This window comes from Callorhinchus milii, unplaced genomic scaffold (assembly GCF_018977255.1).
Source record: "Callorhinchus milii isolate IMCB2004 unplaced genomic scaffold, IMCB_Cmil_1.0 Scaffold3, whole genome shotgun sequence".
Lineage (NCBI taxonomy): Eukaryota > Metazoa > Chordata > Chondrichthyes > Chimaeriformes > Callorhinchidae > Callorhinchus > Callorhinchus milii.
This window is the reverse complement of record NW_024704744.1, coordinates 68,716,023-68,733,162: the sequence shown is the minus strand read 5'-3', so window position 1 is coordinate 68,733,162 and position 17,140 is coordinate 68,716,023. Positions and strand designations below refer to the sequence as shown.

Below are 17,140 nucleotides of genomic sequence, written 5' to 3'. Positions count from 1 at the left end.
CAGAGAGAGGGCCACAGCCACAGCTACAGAGAGAGGGCCACAGCCACAGAGAGAGGTACAGCCACAGCCACAGAGAGAGGGCCACAGCCACAGCTACAGAGAGAGGGCCACAGCCACAGCTACAGAGAGAGGGGCACAGCCACAGAGAGGGACACAGCCACAGAGAGAGGTACAGCCACAGCCACAGAGAGAGAGAGGTACAGCCAGAGCCAGAGAGACAGGAGCAGCCAGAGCCAGAGAGAGAGGGAGAGAGAGGAGCAGCCAAAGCCAGAGTTAGAGAGGTACAGCCACAGCCAGAGCCATAGAGAGAGAGAGAGAGAGGAGCAGCCAGAGCCAGTTAGAGAGGTACAGCCAGAGCCAGAGAGAGGCGAGCAGCCAGAGCCAGAGTTAGAGAGGTACAGCCACAGCCAGAGCCAGAGGGACAGGAGCAGCCAGAGCCAGAGAGAGAGGGAGAGAGAGGAGCAGCCAGAGCCAGAGTTAGAGAGGTACAGCCACAGCCAGAGCCAGAGAGACAGGAGCAGCCAGAGCCAGAGAGAGAGGGAGAGAGAGGAGCAGCCAGAGCCAGAGTTAGAGAGGTACAGCCAGAGCCAGAGCCAGAGAGAGAGAGAGAGAGAGAGGAGCAGCCAGAGCCAGTTAGAGAGGAGCAGCCAGAGCCAGAGAGACAGGAGCAGCCAGAGCCAGAGAGAGAGGGAGAGAGAGGAGCAGCCAGAGCCAGAGTTAGAGAGGTACAGCCACAGCCAGAGCCAGAGAGAGAGAGAGAGAGAGGAGCAGCCAGAGCCAGTTAGAGAGGTACAGCCAGAGCCAGAGAGAGGCGAGCAGCCAGAGCCAGAGAGAGAGGTACAGCCACAGCCAGAGCCAGAGAGAGAGGTACAGCCACAGCCAGAGCCAGAGAGAGAGAGAGGGGAGCAGACACAGCCAGCGAGAGGGGAGCAGCCAGAGCCAGAGAGAGGCGAGCAGCCAGAGCCAGAGAGAGAGGTACAGCCACAGCCAGAGCCAGAGAGAGAGAGAGGGGAGCAGACACAGCCAGCGAGAGGGGAGCAGCCAGAGCCAGAGAGAGAGGTACAGCCAGAGCCAGAGAGAGGGGTGCAGCCAGAGCCAGAGAGAGGGGTGCAGCCAGAGCCAGAGAGAGGGGTACAGCCAGAGCCAGAGAGAGGGGCACAGCCACAGCCACAGAGAGAGGGGCACAGCCAGAGCCAGAGAGAGAGAGGTACAGCCAGAGCCAGAGAGAGGCGAGCAGCCAGAGCCAGAGCCAGAGAGAGAGGCACAGTCAGAGCCAGAGCCAGAGAGAGGGGAGCAGCCACAGCCAGAGCCAGAGAGAGAGGTACAGCCAGAGCCAGAGAGAGGGGTGCAGCCACAGCCAGAGAGAGGTGTACAGCCAGAGCCAGAGAGAGGGGCACAGCCACAGCCACAGAGAGAGGGGCACAGCCACATCCAGAGAGAGAGAGGTACAGCCACAGCCAGAGCCAGAGAGAGGCGAGCAGCCAGAGCCAGAGCCAGAGAGAGAGGCACAGTCAGAGCCAGAGCCAGAGAGAGGGGAGCAGCCAGAGCCAGAGAGAGAGGAGCAGCCACAGCCACAGCCAGAGAGAGAGGTACAGCCACAGCCAGAGCCAGAGAGAGAGAGGTACAGCCACAGCCAGAGCCAGAGAGAGAGGTACAGCCACAGCCAGAGCCAGAGAGAGAGGTACAGCCACAGCTAGAGAGAGAGGGGAGCAGCCAGAGCCAGAGTTAGAGAGGTACAGCCAGAGCCAGAGAGAGGCGAGCAGCGAGAGCCAGAGCCAGAGAGAGAGGTACAGCCAGAGCCAGAGAGAGAGGTACAGCCACAGCCAGAGAGAGAGATACAGCCAGAGCCAGAGAGAGAGAGAGGGGAGCAGACACAGCCAGAGAGAGGGGAGCAGCCACAGCCAGAGAGAGAGGTACAGCCACAGCCAGAGCCAGAGAGAGAGGTACAGCCAGAGAGAGAGGAGCAGCCACAGCCAGAGCCAGAGAGAGAGGTACAGCCACAGCCAGAGCCAGAGAGAGAGGTACAGCCAGAGCCAGAGAGAGAGGCACAGCCACAGCCAGAGCCAGAGAGAGAGGTACAGCCACAGCCAGAGCTAGAGAGAGAGGTACAGCCACAGCCAGAGCCAGAGAGAGAGGAGAAGCCACAGCCAGAGAGAGAGGTACAGCCAGAGCCAGAGAGAGAGAGGGGAGCAGCCAGAGCCAGAGAGAGAGGAGCAGCCAGAGCCAGAGAGAGAGGAGCAGCCAGAGCCAGAGAGAGAGGTACAGCCAGAGCCAGAGAGAGAGGTACAGCCAGAGCCAGAGAGAGAGGTACAGCCACAGCCAGAGCCAGAGAGAGGGGAGCAGCGAGAGCCAGAGAGAGAGGAGAAGCCACAGCCAGAGAGAGAGGTACAGCCAGAGCCAGAGAGAGAGAGAGGAGCAGCCACAGCCAGAGCCAGAGCGAGGGGAGCAGCCAGAGAGAGAGGAGCAGCCACAGCCAGAGCCAGAGAGAGAGAGGGGAGCAGCCAGAGCCAGAGAGAGAGGAGCAGCCAGAGCCAGAGAGAGAGGAGCAGCCAGAGCCAGAGAGAGAGGTACAGCCAGAGCCAAAGAGAGAGGTACAGCCAGAGCCAGAGAGAGAGGTACAGCCAGAGCCAGAGAGAAAGGTACAGGAGGAGCGGCAGAAGGGGGAAAGGGGTTAGGAGGGTGAGAGACGGGCAGAAGGAGGAGACAATTGGGTCAGAGGGGGAGAGAAATGGGACAGGAGGGGTGTTTTTTTTTCTCCAATGCTTTCTCCATAGATTTACTGGTTCCTAATGGTATCTATTATTGCAACATACTGTGTAAAATGTAGCAGAGACCTAAAATGTTTTATAAACAATGAAGGATAAATTATTAAACAAGTTATTAAGTAAAGGAAAAAACACACTGGAGCAACATAACATCAATAATGTGTGGTGATCTTCCCTTTCAAACCTTGTTAGTTACAAATAAATAGCTGGACTCTTATTTATAACAGCGGTAACTCACTGTTGTTCTCTCCTTTCAGAGTTGATCGACCATGGCTGTTGCTTACTCTGGAATTCATCTAAAGCTAAAAAGTCCCAAAACCCCATGGCAAGACAAACTCAAGCTGGCTCGATTTGCCTGGATTTCACAACAGTGCTTTATACCCAACAAAGAACAGGTATGGATTTTAGTTCTTCAGCGATTACTTATCTTTGGTGCGGTAACAAGACATCTAGTTTGCAGGTTTGAGTTCTGGCTGTGCTGAGCGAGCCGATCTCAGTTAGGGCAGCAGCTGAGGCGCTACAATTGGCCTCAGTGCTCTTGGGAAAAATCTTCCAATGTTCCTGCTTTAGAGCTCTACGCGAATGGTACTGGTGTGAAACCATACCTCAGTAGAAGGAAAAGCAGTCTGTCACCTTGAAAAGAGAAGGGTCGGAGAGAGAGAAAAGCTAAAGCTGAGATCTTTCTAATGGCCTTTGCCTGGGCTATTTAGTATCTGAGGATCAAGTATGTTGCAGGAAAAGTTTAACGAAGAGAAGGCTGTTTAGATCATTGATTTCACTCCTCTTTTGGAGACTTGTTCAGGACCTGCACTATTTCATCCCCTGCCTGTATACCTGTCTCGGGATCAACCACAGACTACTCCCTAGCTAAGAGGCCAGGCAGGTATCCACTTCTAGCTGTGGAGAGATGTGCAAGAGTAGAGATCAATAATCTTGCAGGATGATATCTCACTTCTCGTGAAACTAACAGAGGCGGCTTTTGTTGGGAAATGAAACCAGCCCCGCTGGGCCAATGCAATCTGTTTGTCCAGTATTAATTTGGGGAGATCTTGGTGGTGTAAGGCAAAAAGTCTGTTGGGACAAATTTTGATTTCAGTATACTGCACAGCAGAAACCAGAGAGCGTGGGTTGTAGTGTTGTTGCTGATTGACTAATTGACCTTTTGTTTCTCTCCAATGTGAGGTTTTACTGGACTGGGTGAGCCACACGTTGACTGGATATCACAGCAAGAAGTTGGTGTTCGGTGATGAGATTGTGGCCGGACTGTGGACTTACTTGGATGATATTCTTCACAGCGTTAAGCTCCAAAAGCTGATCAAGGAGGGGAGGGTTGTTAACCTCCGCTTTACAGTTGCTCAGGTGAAACAAGTATATTTTGTTGTGGGTACCTCAGAGTGGTAGAAGTGTGTCACCAGTAGCTTTTTAAATATGATTTTGAGGAGGGGAGCAGCTCTGATGGTTTAGTGGATAGAGCTGTAGTTTACAAACCAGGAGCTCACTAGTTCAAATCCCAGTCCATGCTGACTTTGTTAGTTTCAGTTTGGGTTACACGGGGAAGATAAGTTGGCCCTGACCTTCCCAGGTTAAGGAGGGGAATACCAGCCAGGATTCTTGCTACTGTCCCTTGACAGCACCCTCCACTGATTTGTTTGTTTGTGTGTGTGCGTGTGGTAGCCGGGTGGGGAGAGATTAGGTTTGGTTGTGACTGACACCTTTTATAGTCAAGTGGCCGACACTCGATGCCAAGGCACGCACATCAACAATGGCCATTTGGGCAGGGGACCAGAGAGCAACCACTGTCTGTTAAACCATAGACCAACAAGAGGAGGCCAGAGCAGGAGCAGAAAGTAGTGTGCGAGTAGGGAGAAAATTAGACAAATCGTTGGAATCCTTAAATTTTTATTAAATAAACTTAAAAAATTTGATTTGGATAAAACACCTGTGACATATTTCGATGAAATAATTGGAAATGAAACATTAAATTTCCAGAATTTATGCATTTAAAAAGTGTGATTTGGATCAACAACATGTGGCATTTAGTAGTGAGCGTGTTTGTGAGTTCACTGGTGATCATACCTTTAACACCTCGTAGTGATAACACCTGATAAAAATATTTTTGTTCCAGACGATCAATGACATTATATCTGAGTGTTCCTCTGAAGAGCCACCGGGTGAATGTGCAGCATATCTGGCGAGGGTGCTGAGCTGCTGCCAAAGCATCCTCTCCTCTCCAGCCCTTTGCATCATTTACACCACCAAGTGGGAACAACTAGTGGATTTACTGGGAAAACTCTCCTTACTGGTCTGCTCCAGACTGAAGTCTTCAAACGCACTGTGCTCAACACAGCTCCTTAATGTCCTGCTGCTGACAATACATCACTATCTTGTGGTCCAGAGGCAACAGCATAATCAAACCAGGGTATTCACCCAGGTCTCGGCCCACCTGCTGCAGCCGTGCCTTTTACTGAGGCACCTGCTGACGGTCAAATCCTGGGCAGGTGAAGAGGATGGGGCAGCACGGCATCGCCTGAGCAAAGATATCAGAAACAAGATAGAGGAGTTTCTTCTGGCTGGGCTTTTCCACCAGGATCACCTGAACTCCTACCCAGAGGAGCTCCTCCAAAGGGACGGTGCGGATGGGAAAAAGAAAAACGCTGTTAAGTTATGGCTGTTGCCCGTCAAGGAGATGCTGGATAGATTGGGAGACTCTGAGTTCTTCAGGCCCGATTCCCACATCGCTGTGGTGGGCAGCTCAGTGCCTCTGCTTTACAAACTCTTTCTCGAATCCTACTGCAAAGATGAAAATCGACTGCTTTGCTTCCACATGCTCGCTCGCTTATTCCACTCCTTCGCACTGCCACACGTAAGCCCTGCAGCGGGTGAGAATCTCCTGCCCGTGACCCCGGCCTCGGCATTGCTGGCATTGGATCAGCTGCTGACCTCTGCATTTGCCAATGACATCTACAACATTGCAGTGGATAAAATCCAGAACCATGAGGTGCAGTTTGCCTTCTACAGCAGGGTAGCCGAGACATTGCTAAGTGAACCCCAGCCGACCATCCCAGCCTGGTTCAGGTGTCTGAAGACCTTGGTCTTGTTGAACCATTTGATCGTGGAGCCCAGGCTAGGGGACTTGGTGTCGTTGGCGTGGATCAACACTAACATAACTGATCCACAGAAGCGGAAGGCTCAGGACATGCTGCTGGGCACCTTGCTGCAGACCTACGCCAAGCTCCGGCAGCTGCCCCGGCTCTTCCATGAAGTGCTGGACGCGATCTGCCGGCCTGTCACTGAGCTGAGGCAGCCTGTCCTCTCCACCGTGCTAACCACCAAGCTGAGGGAGTGCTTAGCTGACCTGCCACCCAGTCAGGTCCTGGACATTTGGGACATGATCCTGAAGAAGTGCCATGATCACTTGATTCCAGACCTGGAAGGGAACTTTGACTTGGCAGAGAAGATGTTTGCGGTGAGTGTCCTGCTGCACTCCATTCTCTTCAACATGAGGAGCCTCGACAGCAAAACGCCAGTCCCGATCAGGCGGCGCACAGAGCAGTTAATGCAGGAGATGCCCCAAACAGTAGTGCTGCCGCTCCTGAACATGGTTAAAGATCATGGTGAAAGCTCATCTCCCTGGGCTGCCAGTGTGAGCGGTGCCGGCCTGCTCCTCGCCTACACCTGGGTGGAGGTTAACACCATGCTCCAGCTGAACTGCCCCTCCTACGTCTCTCCAGAAAGCCAGGCCGGTAAACTGGCAGAGGGCCAGGCGATGAAGGAGGGGGATTTTCATTGTCTGCTGGCTGAATTAGACTCCAACGCTTGGTTGCGGATTGTCCAGGTCTCCAGGAAGAACAGCCGACTAAACCAGCACTTCCTGGAGTTGCTTTCCCTTCAGAAAATGAAAAAGATTATCATGCAGCGCGGTGAGCGGAGCGAGGAGGACAACACTTCCTTGAGATCGGCAGCGGCTTTCGTTGTGCTGTCAGGGAAAAGCACCAGTCCGAGCGGCCGTGCACAAGTGTGGGACGGGGAGCTGAGCACACTGAGTGAGGAGACCCGCGAGGTCGCACACTGGTACCTGGTCACCTCCAACCTCTTCCTTCTCTTTCCCTACCTCTCTCAAGAGGACACGAGGCACATAGCGGATGTGGTTCTGGGCAGCCTGCTGCGGGAAGATCTCCTAGGGTCAGGTCGGGACTCGCTGACCGTTCCCGCCATCTCCGACAGTTTGCTCCGCAGCCCTCTTCTCCCTGAAATGCCAGCACTGCATTCCGCTTTCATTTCCGGTCTGACTGAGAGAATCGGGGAGCTGGTGGCCAGTTCAGGGAACATTGCGGCCGCACAGCTCCTGCGGGGCCTAGCAGACCCCAATATTCCCTGGCACGAGGACTTCTTTGTCAGGAGCCGGAAGGACAGGGTTCCGAAGACCCAATTGCAGGAGCCACAGGAAGACGCCAATTCTCCTCAGAAACTGGTCGAAGCTCTCGCTGAGAGCATCCTGTCGCAAGCAAAATCCTCCTCCCCTCTCGCGCTGTCAGAGCAGCAGCGGCAGGAGCTCCTGTGTGCGCTGGATCAGCTCTTAGCTCTGCAACTGGACGCCCTGCGCTCTGCCGATCACATCCGCTGTTTCCTTCTGCTGTTCACTCTGGCTACCAGGCTCCGACCCTGCTCTGACCAGAGCCATGCTGTCGGACCCCTTCAGCTACTGAACAAGTGCTACTACCTGCTGACTGTCCTGCAGACAGGCAGAAACTGTAACTCTGTGTTCAGAGTGCTGCACGCCAGTGACCTGTTGGAAGCCATCGTAGCCTCCTTGCTTTCAGTCAGCGCGGAGTTAGGTGCTGAGCGAGAGACTCCGGCTGGGTTGGAGTTTCTTGGCACCTTCCAAACGTTCTTAGCTGGGTTCCTTCAGGTGATCATTGACAGGAAGCAGAGCATGTGTCTGAACTTGGAACGGTTTATCCATTTCCTCGCCAGCTTCAAGGCGGTTTTCAGTGAAGAAACCAAAGAGAGCGGGAAGCCAGGGCCGGAGCAGCTCCTCCTGCTGGCTCTGTCCGTGCTGGCCCGAGTCCTCATCACTTCTTTACAGCAGTCGGAGAGGAACCAGTATGCAAGCAAAGCCCTCCTCGCCCTGCTCGGCCAAGTCACCGGACTCATGGCTCCGGTCCTTCAGGCTCACCTCATCGCCAGCAGTGGGTTGGATCCAGCGTTCTACATTTTGTCCGTCACTGTCCTGCTGGAAGCGGAGCTGTGCCTGAGGACTGACAGCAGCCTGGAGCAAGGAGACAAGACAGGCAGCGAGGAAGTGAAGGCACCAGATCAGGTGGAGCTGCAATACCCACAACTGTACCAGAGCACGTGCTCGAGAGTCCTTGAGGAGCTCCTCTCTTGCGGGGACGACCTGGAAAGTCTGAGGAAAAGGCTGGACTTTTTGGGGGTGTTTTCTTCAGCCTTGGAGCTGTGCAGTGATGCCGGCTTCGAGAATGGTGTTCTCCCGGTGCTCAGCGCTGTGAAGAGTCTGCTGGCAGGTAACCGAGCGAGTCTTTTCCTGTGGGAATCAAAAATAATAATAATAATCCTTGGCTTTGATATAGCGCCTTACAGTGTCTTCGAGACATCTCAAAGTGCTTCACAGAATATACTGTAAAATGAATTGACTGTGGATGTGGGACGTCCTCCCGACGTGAAAGGCGCTCTATAAATATAATTTTGTTGTTTGTTGTTGGATTTGGGCGCAGGTAGAGATAATGAAATCAATATAAATCTGATTGGGGTGTTATCGTGTTCAAAACCATTCACTTGCTGGCATCTCCCTACCTCTCGGACCTCCTCACTCCACAATCCACTATCCAGCGCTTCCTGCTTGTCCCTCGAATCCTCCACTCCACCATTGGCGGTCGTGCTTTCAGCCACTACACCCCAAAACTCTGGAACACTCCCTCATTCCCTCTGTCTTGCCCCCCCTCTCCCCTCTTTCAAGTCCCGCCTGAAAACTTTCCTCTTCGACCGTGCTTACGGCCACCTCCCCCCGGCTAGGAGTCAGTCTCTGCCACTGTTAGGCGCTCTGAGACGCTACCCTGCGTGCAAGTTGTTGTTGCTGATGTTATCAATCCATCCAGAACCAAAGCGACCTTCTCTTATTGATTTGATATTGATTTATTATTATTATTATTATTTGCTCCTGACAGTGAATGGGTTCCATACCTCTGAAATCCCCTCATTGTGTTGAGCTGTATTGTATGATGTTGTGCTGCATTTCAAGGTTATGCTAACGCCTGGTGCATTGACTGATCTGGAGGTGCACCTGTAACTTGTGCCACCAGCTGGTGAGATTCGCTTACAAACGGTGCATGTTTCGCATCACTAGGTTTGCGGGCCATGGGGAGTTCTGATGAAGGGTCACTCCAAAACATTAGCCTACCTCTCTCATTCAGGCCTTGGTAGGGCCTGCTGTGTGATTCCAACAGTCTGCAGGTTTTACCCGCGGTATTTTTGCACCCTGCTCTCCAAATGATATTGCGAGTGTCACTTAATTGCTCCATTTTGTGCCGTGTGGCAGCTCCATGGATGACAGTTCAGTGGGTGCAGTCACTGGAACCTCAGCTCATCGAGATCCTGACGCATTTGGCAGAAAGGTGCACTGGTGAGCGCTCCTACGTAATGGCAAGAGTGATCACACAAGGATTTGAAGTCGCTAACCTTTGGAAAGGTCAGCACACGGTGAGTGATAGAATTATAGACGTTTCCAGCACAGAAGGAGGCCATTCGACCCAACAAGTCTGCGCTGGCTCTTGGAGGAAGTGGTACTTTCACTCCCACTGCTCTGCCCTATCCCCATACCCCTTCAAGCGAATGGAGCCCAAATACCTATGGTGCTTCCACTTTGTCGCTCGTTCACCTATTTTTCTGTGTGTACCTATGTGCTATCAATCCGATCTGCTAACATTGCTGATCTACAGGATGTCCTGGCCGCCGTGACCCTGACCAGGCTCTTCTTGAGATGTCGCCTTGACGAGGACCCACAAAAGGCTTTTTGGCTTGTTGCTCCACAGATCATCACATCACTGCTTGTAAGTAACAGGGAGTCTGGAAGGTTGGATTTGCTTTAAGGTTCAAGCAGTCGGTGACTGCCTTTTTTAATATTTGGGCCTGATATGCAGAATTGTGTTTGATTCCTCTGACTTGTGGGAACTCCGCTTTGGAAGTAGGTTGTGTTCAGTTTCTGTGGGTTAGAGTGACATGCTTTGGGTTGCTAGTTCTTTCTAATCCTTTCTGTTCCCTGAGAGATTAAGGTGATAGGATTAAAACAGACCTGACACACGCATCTGTTTACAAATCAATTTGCCAATCACGCAATGTATTCCCACTGAATGGACAAGATGGTATGTGGGGAGGGAGGGGGAGGAGATATCCCTGACTTTCATGAGCAAAAACATTCCCTGCTTGTCTAAAAATACAAAAGGGGGAAGTGTTATCCATTCACCGGAGTTAATAGCTTGTCAAGAATCAACATTCTTAATTTAAGAAACAGAAATTGTCAGCATTGTAGGAGGCCATTCAGTTCCTTATCTCTGTGCTACTGCTACTATTTTTCTGAGTTGTCCTTTATTAATCCTATTTTCCAGCCATTTCTCCATCCAACTGCATATTTTTACTGTGCAGAGAAACTTGTGTACCTACTTTGCCCACTGTGCCCAGTGCTAAAAAGATTTGTTGTTCTTTACCTCTGGCTCCTTAGGTTCTAAGCAAGGAGGCAGCCCAGGAACCCTTATTGACTTGTAAAATTATTTTGCCTGTATTGGAGACGTTGGCAATTCTGGTGAGGCGGGGAGAGGGCAGACTCCTAAACCCACAACACGTCCACCTTGCATTTAACACCCTGTTATGTGTACCGCTCGAACGTCTGAAACTGGAGGATTACGAAAAGGTTTTTGAAGGAATACATGAAGTCCTGTTTTCTGTTTTAAAGTTTCATCCTAAGGTAAGAACAAGGCTGTGTGACCTTGGTGTAGAACCGTATCTGTTTATTTTATAGAACCTTGACCATGGTTCTTCCCCTCATTTGGTCTATCACAGTGGGATCCTTGGTCAGAAGGGTGGATTATGTGCACATTCACCTTGCTCAGGAGATAGAGAGACCAACCTGAGGGCAGGACCACACCTGCACTGCCCTTGTCCAGGTGTGTTTCACTGAACGACTGGCCTTTATGTTGGATAATTGACTATTCTTCTTGGAGACAAGTAAATGTTATCTCCTTGGAGCTCAGTTGGCTCCAAGGTGACATGCTTGGCAATGGAATGTTGGAATCAAATCAGGACTCTGTGGCGGTCTCAGTAATCCTGCGATGAGTAGGTCTAAAATATGCTATGGCATTTGCTGATGACAGACTAGTCAGGCTGGCTCATAGGACTTAGAGAGGCAGATTGGGAGCAGGGATTTTTCCCACTCTCCTGTTAACCTGCAAGCCAAAGCCTTAATGGGTAAGTTGGTCCTATCTGGACAAGCAGCAGGAAGCTTGCCAGGAAGTGCTTTCAATGGCAAACTTGAGGTTTTAGTGGGTTAAACTTCAACAGTACCACAACTCACACTCTAAGGTTCCCAATCCTTGACTTGTGCCTAAATACTCTCTGGAATTGGGTAAGGAGGGTATGACTCTCCAGGGAGAGAGCACACATTTGATTCCAGATGCAGGGAAATTTCATGCATATGTGGAACACTGTCTGGTTTAGATATTAACTCTTTAAGTATGGTGATGTGTTTCCCCATGAGTCAAACACTCATCTGCTCTGATTTTGTATATCATGTTATTGTTGGAAATGTTGTTACTGATCAGAGATTTATTTGACTTTGACACACAGGTAATGCTAAAAGCAGCTCCCTCTTTCCTCAATTGTTTTAACCGATTAGTCATTTCCATCATGCATGAGGGTCGTCAAAAACCTGATCGAGAGAAAGGTATGTGCTAGAGAAAGATATATTTTTTTCTATTGACATATTAAGCATTCTCTGAAAAGGTCCTAGATGCATGCTTTGAGAAAGCCTGCGATAATAATAATTATAATAATAATAGCAGGTTTGAACACTTCCAATAATTTAGTGGCTCCCGGATGGTCAGTTAATAAGTAAGTACTTGTGTCCCATGTGGGTATGTGAGTAAAGGTGTTTCAAATGACCTAGTTCTAGCGTATTAAGAGTTACAATTTAAGACCAAAGGAGGGAGAAATCGTCCAGGCTCTTACTGGGTGTGTATGTGTGATGTTCCATTGGAGGAAGGTGTGGGAAGCAAAGTTTTGACCGACAGCCAGTGACTTCAGTCGTGGCAAGTACTGTAGCAGCATTACGAATTGCGTGATTGTTAATTCAACTAGTGCAGATAAAATTAAGTGGGTTTTAATATGAAATTCAATGGAATTTGGGCAGATTATATGATTTATACAGATCAGACTTATGTGAATTTTACTGTACAAATGTTATTTTATAGTGTTGACACTCTGTGTGTGTGTGTGTGTGTGTGTGTAATTGAACCGAGCCATAAAATGAGGGGGGAAAGATGCAGAAAATAATTCACAAGAATTATCGCATCTTAGAATCTGCAATCGTTGTAGCCTGCTGAGAATCTAAAAGCATGGCAACTGTATTCTAATAAATGCTTTTTGAATATTGTTGCTGCAGGAAGCTCAACTGAAAATGAAGCTATCCTGCGATGTGCACTCTTAGTGCGGAGAATGTACACTCACATTGCTTCAGTGACTAAAGAATTCACCCAGTTCTCTCCTTTCATCGTGGCGCAGTACATCAATGAACTACAAAAGGTAATCACTGTCGCCAGACACTGAAGAAACTAACAACAACAGCTTCATTTATATAGCACCTTTGATGCAGGGTAGCGTCCCAGAGCACTTGAGAGTGGTGGAGCACGACACCGAGATGAGGGGAAGGGGACAGTGACCAAAGACATGGTCGAAGAGAAAAGTCTTCAGGTGCAACCAGAAGATGGAGAAGGAGGGGGCAATGTGGAAGTTTAGAGGAAGAGTGTTCCAGAGTTTTTGGGTGTAGTTGCTGAAAGTGCAGCCACTGATATTGGAACTGAGGGCATGAGGAACAAACAGGAGGCTGGAATCAGGCGAGCGGAGGCAGAAGGTAGTGATTTGGGGAGTAGGCAGTTCGGAGATGTTGCTGGTGCTGTTCTCCCTCGAACAGAGAAGGTTGAGGGGTGACCTGGTAGAGCTTTTTTTAAAAATGATGAGAGGGTTTGATAATTAAACGAGGATAAATTATATGTACTAGTCAGTAAGTCAGTAACTAGAGAGCAGTGATTTAAAGTAATTCCCCAAAGAGCAAAGGGAGGCGTAGCAGAATTATTTTTCACACAGAATGTTGATGGGACATGGAATGTACAACCTGGAACTGTAGTTGAGGCAGAATCTCTACAGGCGTTCAAGAGGGAATTAGGTAAGTATCTGAAAAGGAGAAATATAATAAGGTATGGGGGAAAAGGCAGGAGAATGGAACTAAGTGGATATAACTTGCATTTAGATAGTGCCTTCATGCAGAATGGCATCTCAGAATACTGCACAATGGTGAGGTTGGACACTGGAAGGGCAGGCCACCATAGGCTTGATCAAAGAAGTAAGTCTTAAGGGATTTAAAGATAGAAACAGAGGAGAGAGGTAGAGGAATTGAGTCAGGGAGTTCAGTTCCAGAGGTTTGGGGTGTAGTGACTGAAAGCAGAGCCACTGATTGTAGCAGAGAGGGGTTGGGGGAACACGTAGCAGGCCTGTGTCCGCTGAGCGAAGTGGGTGGATAGTGGAGTGGAGTACGAGCAGGTCAGACGGGCAAAGGTGAGATCTTTCAGACAACCAGGACAGGCATGATGGCCACCTCTTGTGATGTAAATCTCTGTGGTTCCTTGCTGGGGGAGAACCACATAAATGTCATAAATCAGTGTGAAGGGGTCCCAGTTGGTTTCCTGAGTTACAGGTAGGGAGGTTGAAGGCTCGAATCCTTGATCTGTGTGAGTATCTGATCATGTCTCGGGGGTGGTTAGCATGCTATTTTTGGAAAATTGTACAATTTGGGGGGAGTGCGATGCATTCCTAATCACTAACCAGTGACATTTGCTGGAGGTACACGTGTGTGGATGCGGCATGACGACAGGATTCAGCTAGGCTGTGATTACCCGCAGTGAAATCGTCTGCCAAGGCTCAGTCATGAATACAAGCCACTTAGATGAAGGTCCTTTTATAGTGGAGTCTTATCTCAGTAGAAGAAAAAGGTGCTAAAATGCCTTTAGGAAAAGAGGGGGAGAAAATTCAATGTGAAAAATTGGTAGGAAAAAAGCTCCACCTAGTTGTCATTTCAAAGAGTACAATCCTAAGTTTTGGCGCCAGTCTGTTCAAATTCATCTCACTTATTTTAACCCACTGTTAGGTAGTTTCCATTGCAAGTACAGAGTCAATGACAGAAACACTGTTGTTCGGAATTTGAAGTAAAACACAGAAGTGAACATTAAAGTGAAGAGAATGATACTTGTAATACTATTTTCAACCTGATTAAAAGTGACATGGAGCTGGTAATGTAAACCTGGATTTTCTCTTCATATTACTATGAAGCTGGAAGCTAAGAGGTTACACTTTGGATCAGTCTAAATACACCAAGACCTGCATGTTTCCTTCACAGGCAATGGCAAAGGACTGTTCTGTAAATGAAGTTGATCGAACTAGTTGAATGTACAGCAGAACACTGGGATTACACACATAACTTGCTGACTGGGACATACAATTAATTATATCATCTGACTCATTGACCATGTTGCACAGTTCTGCAGAAGGAATAAGTGATTGGTGACAAGATGTGACAATATCACATAACCACACAACGTGAACGTACTTCATACAATTATTTTAAAGTGCTTTACAAAAGTTCTCTTGTATTCGTTTTATAAAATAAATGTCAGAGTTCTTTACAACTATATGTTTTTATACTTCCAGGTCACCCTGCATCCAGATGTGAAAAGACACTTGACAGAAGGACTCTATGAAGTTCTAGATCTTTGTGTAGATTATGACATACATTTTATTAACATGTCACTGCAGATGGGTGTGAGGGAGGTCTTCAAGGCGCTGTATAGCAACTATGTACGTTATCACAAAACCAAAAGGCAAGGAGAGGAAAAGTACACTGCATAAACTGCGAAGAACAAGTTCTTATCCCAGCTTTCAGTATACAAGGAAAGAATCTACTGTACTGAATTAGATAATGTGGGCTTTATAAGGAAACACTGACATCTTTAACAGTGGACACAGGAACCACTAATACGCTATGGATCCCTACTGCTGCCTGTGGATGAAATCAGCTAACTCAGAGTTCAAACTCTGCTGGTCATCATGTCTTATTTGTACATTAGCAGTGTATTTCCCAACTGAGTACCTCTCACCGTGCTAATTTATTAATACAGTTAATAGTACTTTGTAATGATGCACCAATTTAGATGTTTTTTTCGAGGAAAATTTGCCAACTGAGATTCGTTATGAAAATATTCAAATCAACATGAAGTGGATATTATGGTTAAATATCTCATTGGTGCCATCATTTGAGGAAGGCATCAAAAAGTGCTTCCATATATAAGGTAAAGGGTCTAAACCCCCGCAGGAGAGAAGAGAAAGTTGGCAAGATTATATAAACAAAATGTGTTTACAGGCAGAACCAAATATAAAGTTAGCCAGTTATAATAATCCTTGCATTTGATATCATATTGTCAAAACAGCTCAAAAATGCTTTACGGGATTTAAGTGTGGTCTATATTTGTGGGGAAAAAGTATTACACCTCCAAGTGCATTGATAACCATATTACTATTGAATAAAAGCGGTGCTTTATATTTACTAAGGACATTAGTGCCCTCCATATTGGTAATGAGATGATACAGACTGAGTTCAGAGACTGCTCTTCCTGTTTAGCTGCTCCTTTCACTGCAGTTTATATTGCTTTTGTTGAGCTGAGCTGGTTGTGTGCCACTAAAATGTTTCTCTGCACTAAACTATTTGTTTATTTCCCCCACACCCTTCTGGCGTACCGTTCCAGGAATTCTCTGCAATTTCAAGCAATGAGGCATTCTTCATGTTTGACCAACCCTAAACAGTTAGTTTTCATTTGAGATTTGACTGGGGGAGACTTTATCATGAAATGCACAGATGCATTTTTCATCAAGATAATCCATAGTAAGAATTCTCCCTCATTCCTTACCCCTTTTCTGAGTCCATGCATGCTAAATAGAATGACAACACCCTAACTGATGTTGTTTTACATTGGTTAACTCATCAAACCCAAGTGCAAAGCTGTTTCACTGAGCTATGGGCTTTGGCTTCATAGGCAGGAACCAGCAGATATTGCCAAAATATATTTTTAAATTCAGCTACAGTCAGTTCAGTGTCCTTTTATATTAGTCATTGCAACTGAAACTCAGAATCAGATGATACTGTATGCGTTTTTATAGTTTTGATTCTGGCTGTATCATTTGCCCAAAATATACTTAGAAGTGCCTTTATTTTCTGCATATTTACTTGTGTTTCTAAAATGCTGTATTCTGCATAGAAGGCAGCATCTCCATATCGGTTAACCTCATTGTCTATTTTCAATTAAGTCATGAAAAGAGAAATTCCTGTATGTGCAGGTAACATTTTCTGATGCTGGGTTTAATCTGATATATATATATTTTTTTAAATATTATATATTTCTTTGCATTTTGTAAACAACTCAAAATGGTTTCTGATCTTTAATAAACATGTTAGTGGTTCTGTGTGTCCTGTGAACACTTATCTCACCAAATCACCACCAGTTCAGGGTGCATAGGTTTTTCAGAAAGGTGACTTAGATTAAACTCATGAAGTAAGATAATGTGGGCATTAATGCTCCCATCAGAGATGTTCAAAATAATGAATGATTATAAGGTAAATGAAGGAAGATTATATGCACTGCTCTGCAACATAGGTATAAATTGATAATCATCACCTCTGTACAGTTTGCAAAATTGCTAGCTCTGTGACTGAGATCAGGAACTCTGCATAATGGAAGACTTGAAGTGGCTTTCACCCCTTACTGGTTCAGTGCTGGACAAGACTAGGAGTCACATAAGACTTGCTACCTAACTCCTATCATGGCCAGGGCAGATGCCTGTTACGCAGACCAAATCATGCCCTTCTCTGCTAAGTATGTCTGGCCCACTACTATTAGTGTTTTTAAGCCACCTTTTTATTGGTCTAGACTTTCAAGAAAAGAAAATCACAAAGTATTCTAATTTAACTAAAAAAAACACAATCTCAAAAAGATTTATTTATCTGGAGGTTCAGGCATTGCTCCTCCGTTGTGAAGAGAATTTCA

General features: G+C 47.7%; 1 protein-coding gene across 4 annotated transcripts; it reads left to right on the top strand.

Annotated features, from left to right (window-relative positions):
* Positions 1-36: 36 nt before the first annotated feature.
* On the top strand, positions 37-16,549 carry urb2 (URB2 ribosome biogenesis homolog). 4 transcript variants are annotated; one of them, XM_042333474.1, is made up of 10 exons: positions 37-55; positions 3,023-3,160; positions 3,948-4,124; positions 4,891-8,290; positions 9,322-9,482; positions 9,722-9,832; positions 10,501-10,743; positions 11,622-11,718; positions 12,436-12,575; positions 14,754-16,549. In XM_042333474.1, the coding sequence occupies exons 2-10, from the start codon at positions 3,035-3,037 to the stop codon at positions 14,949-14,951; spliced, it is 4,653 nt and encodes a 1,550-aa protein (XP_042189408.1). In that variant the 5' UTR covers positions 37-55; positions 3,023-3,034; the 3' UTR covers positions 14,952-16,549. The 4 variants fall into 4 exon arrangements, with proteins under 4 accessions (XP_042189408.1, XP_042189409.1, XP_007892660.2 ...); XM_042333475.1 differs by lacking the exon at positions 37-55 and adding an exon at positions 146-169; XM_007894469.2 differs by lacking the exon at positions 37-55 and adding an exon at positions 2,678-2,792.
* Positions 16,550-17,140: the final 591 nt, after the last annotated feature.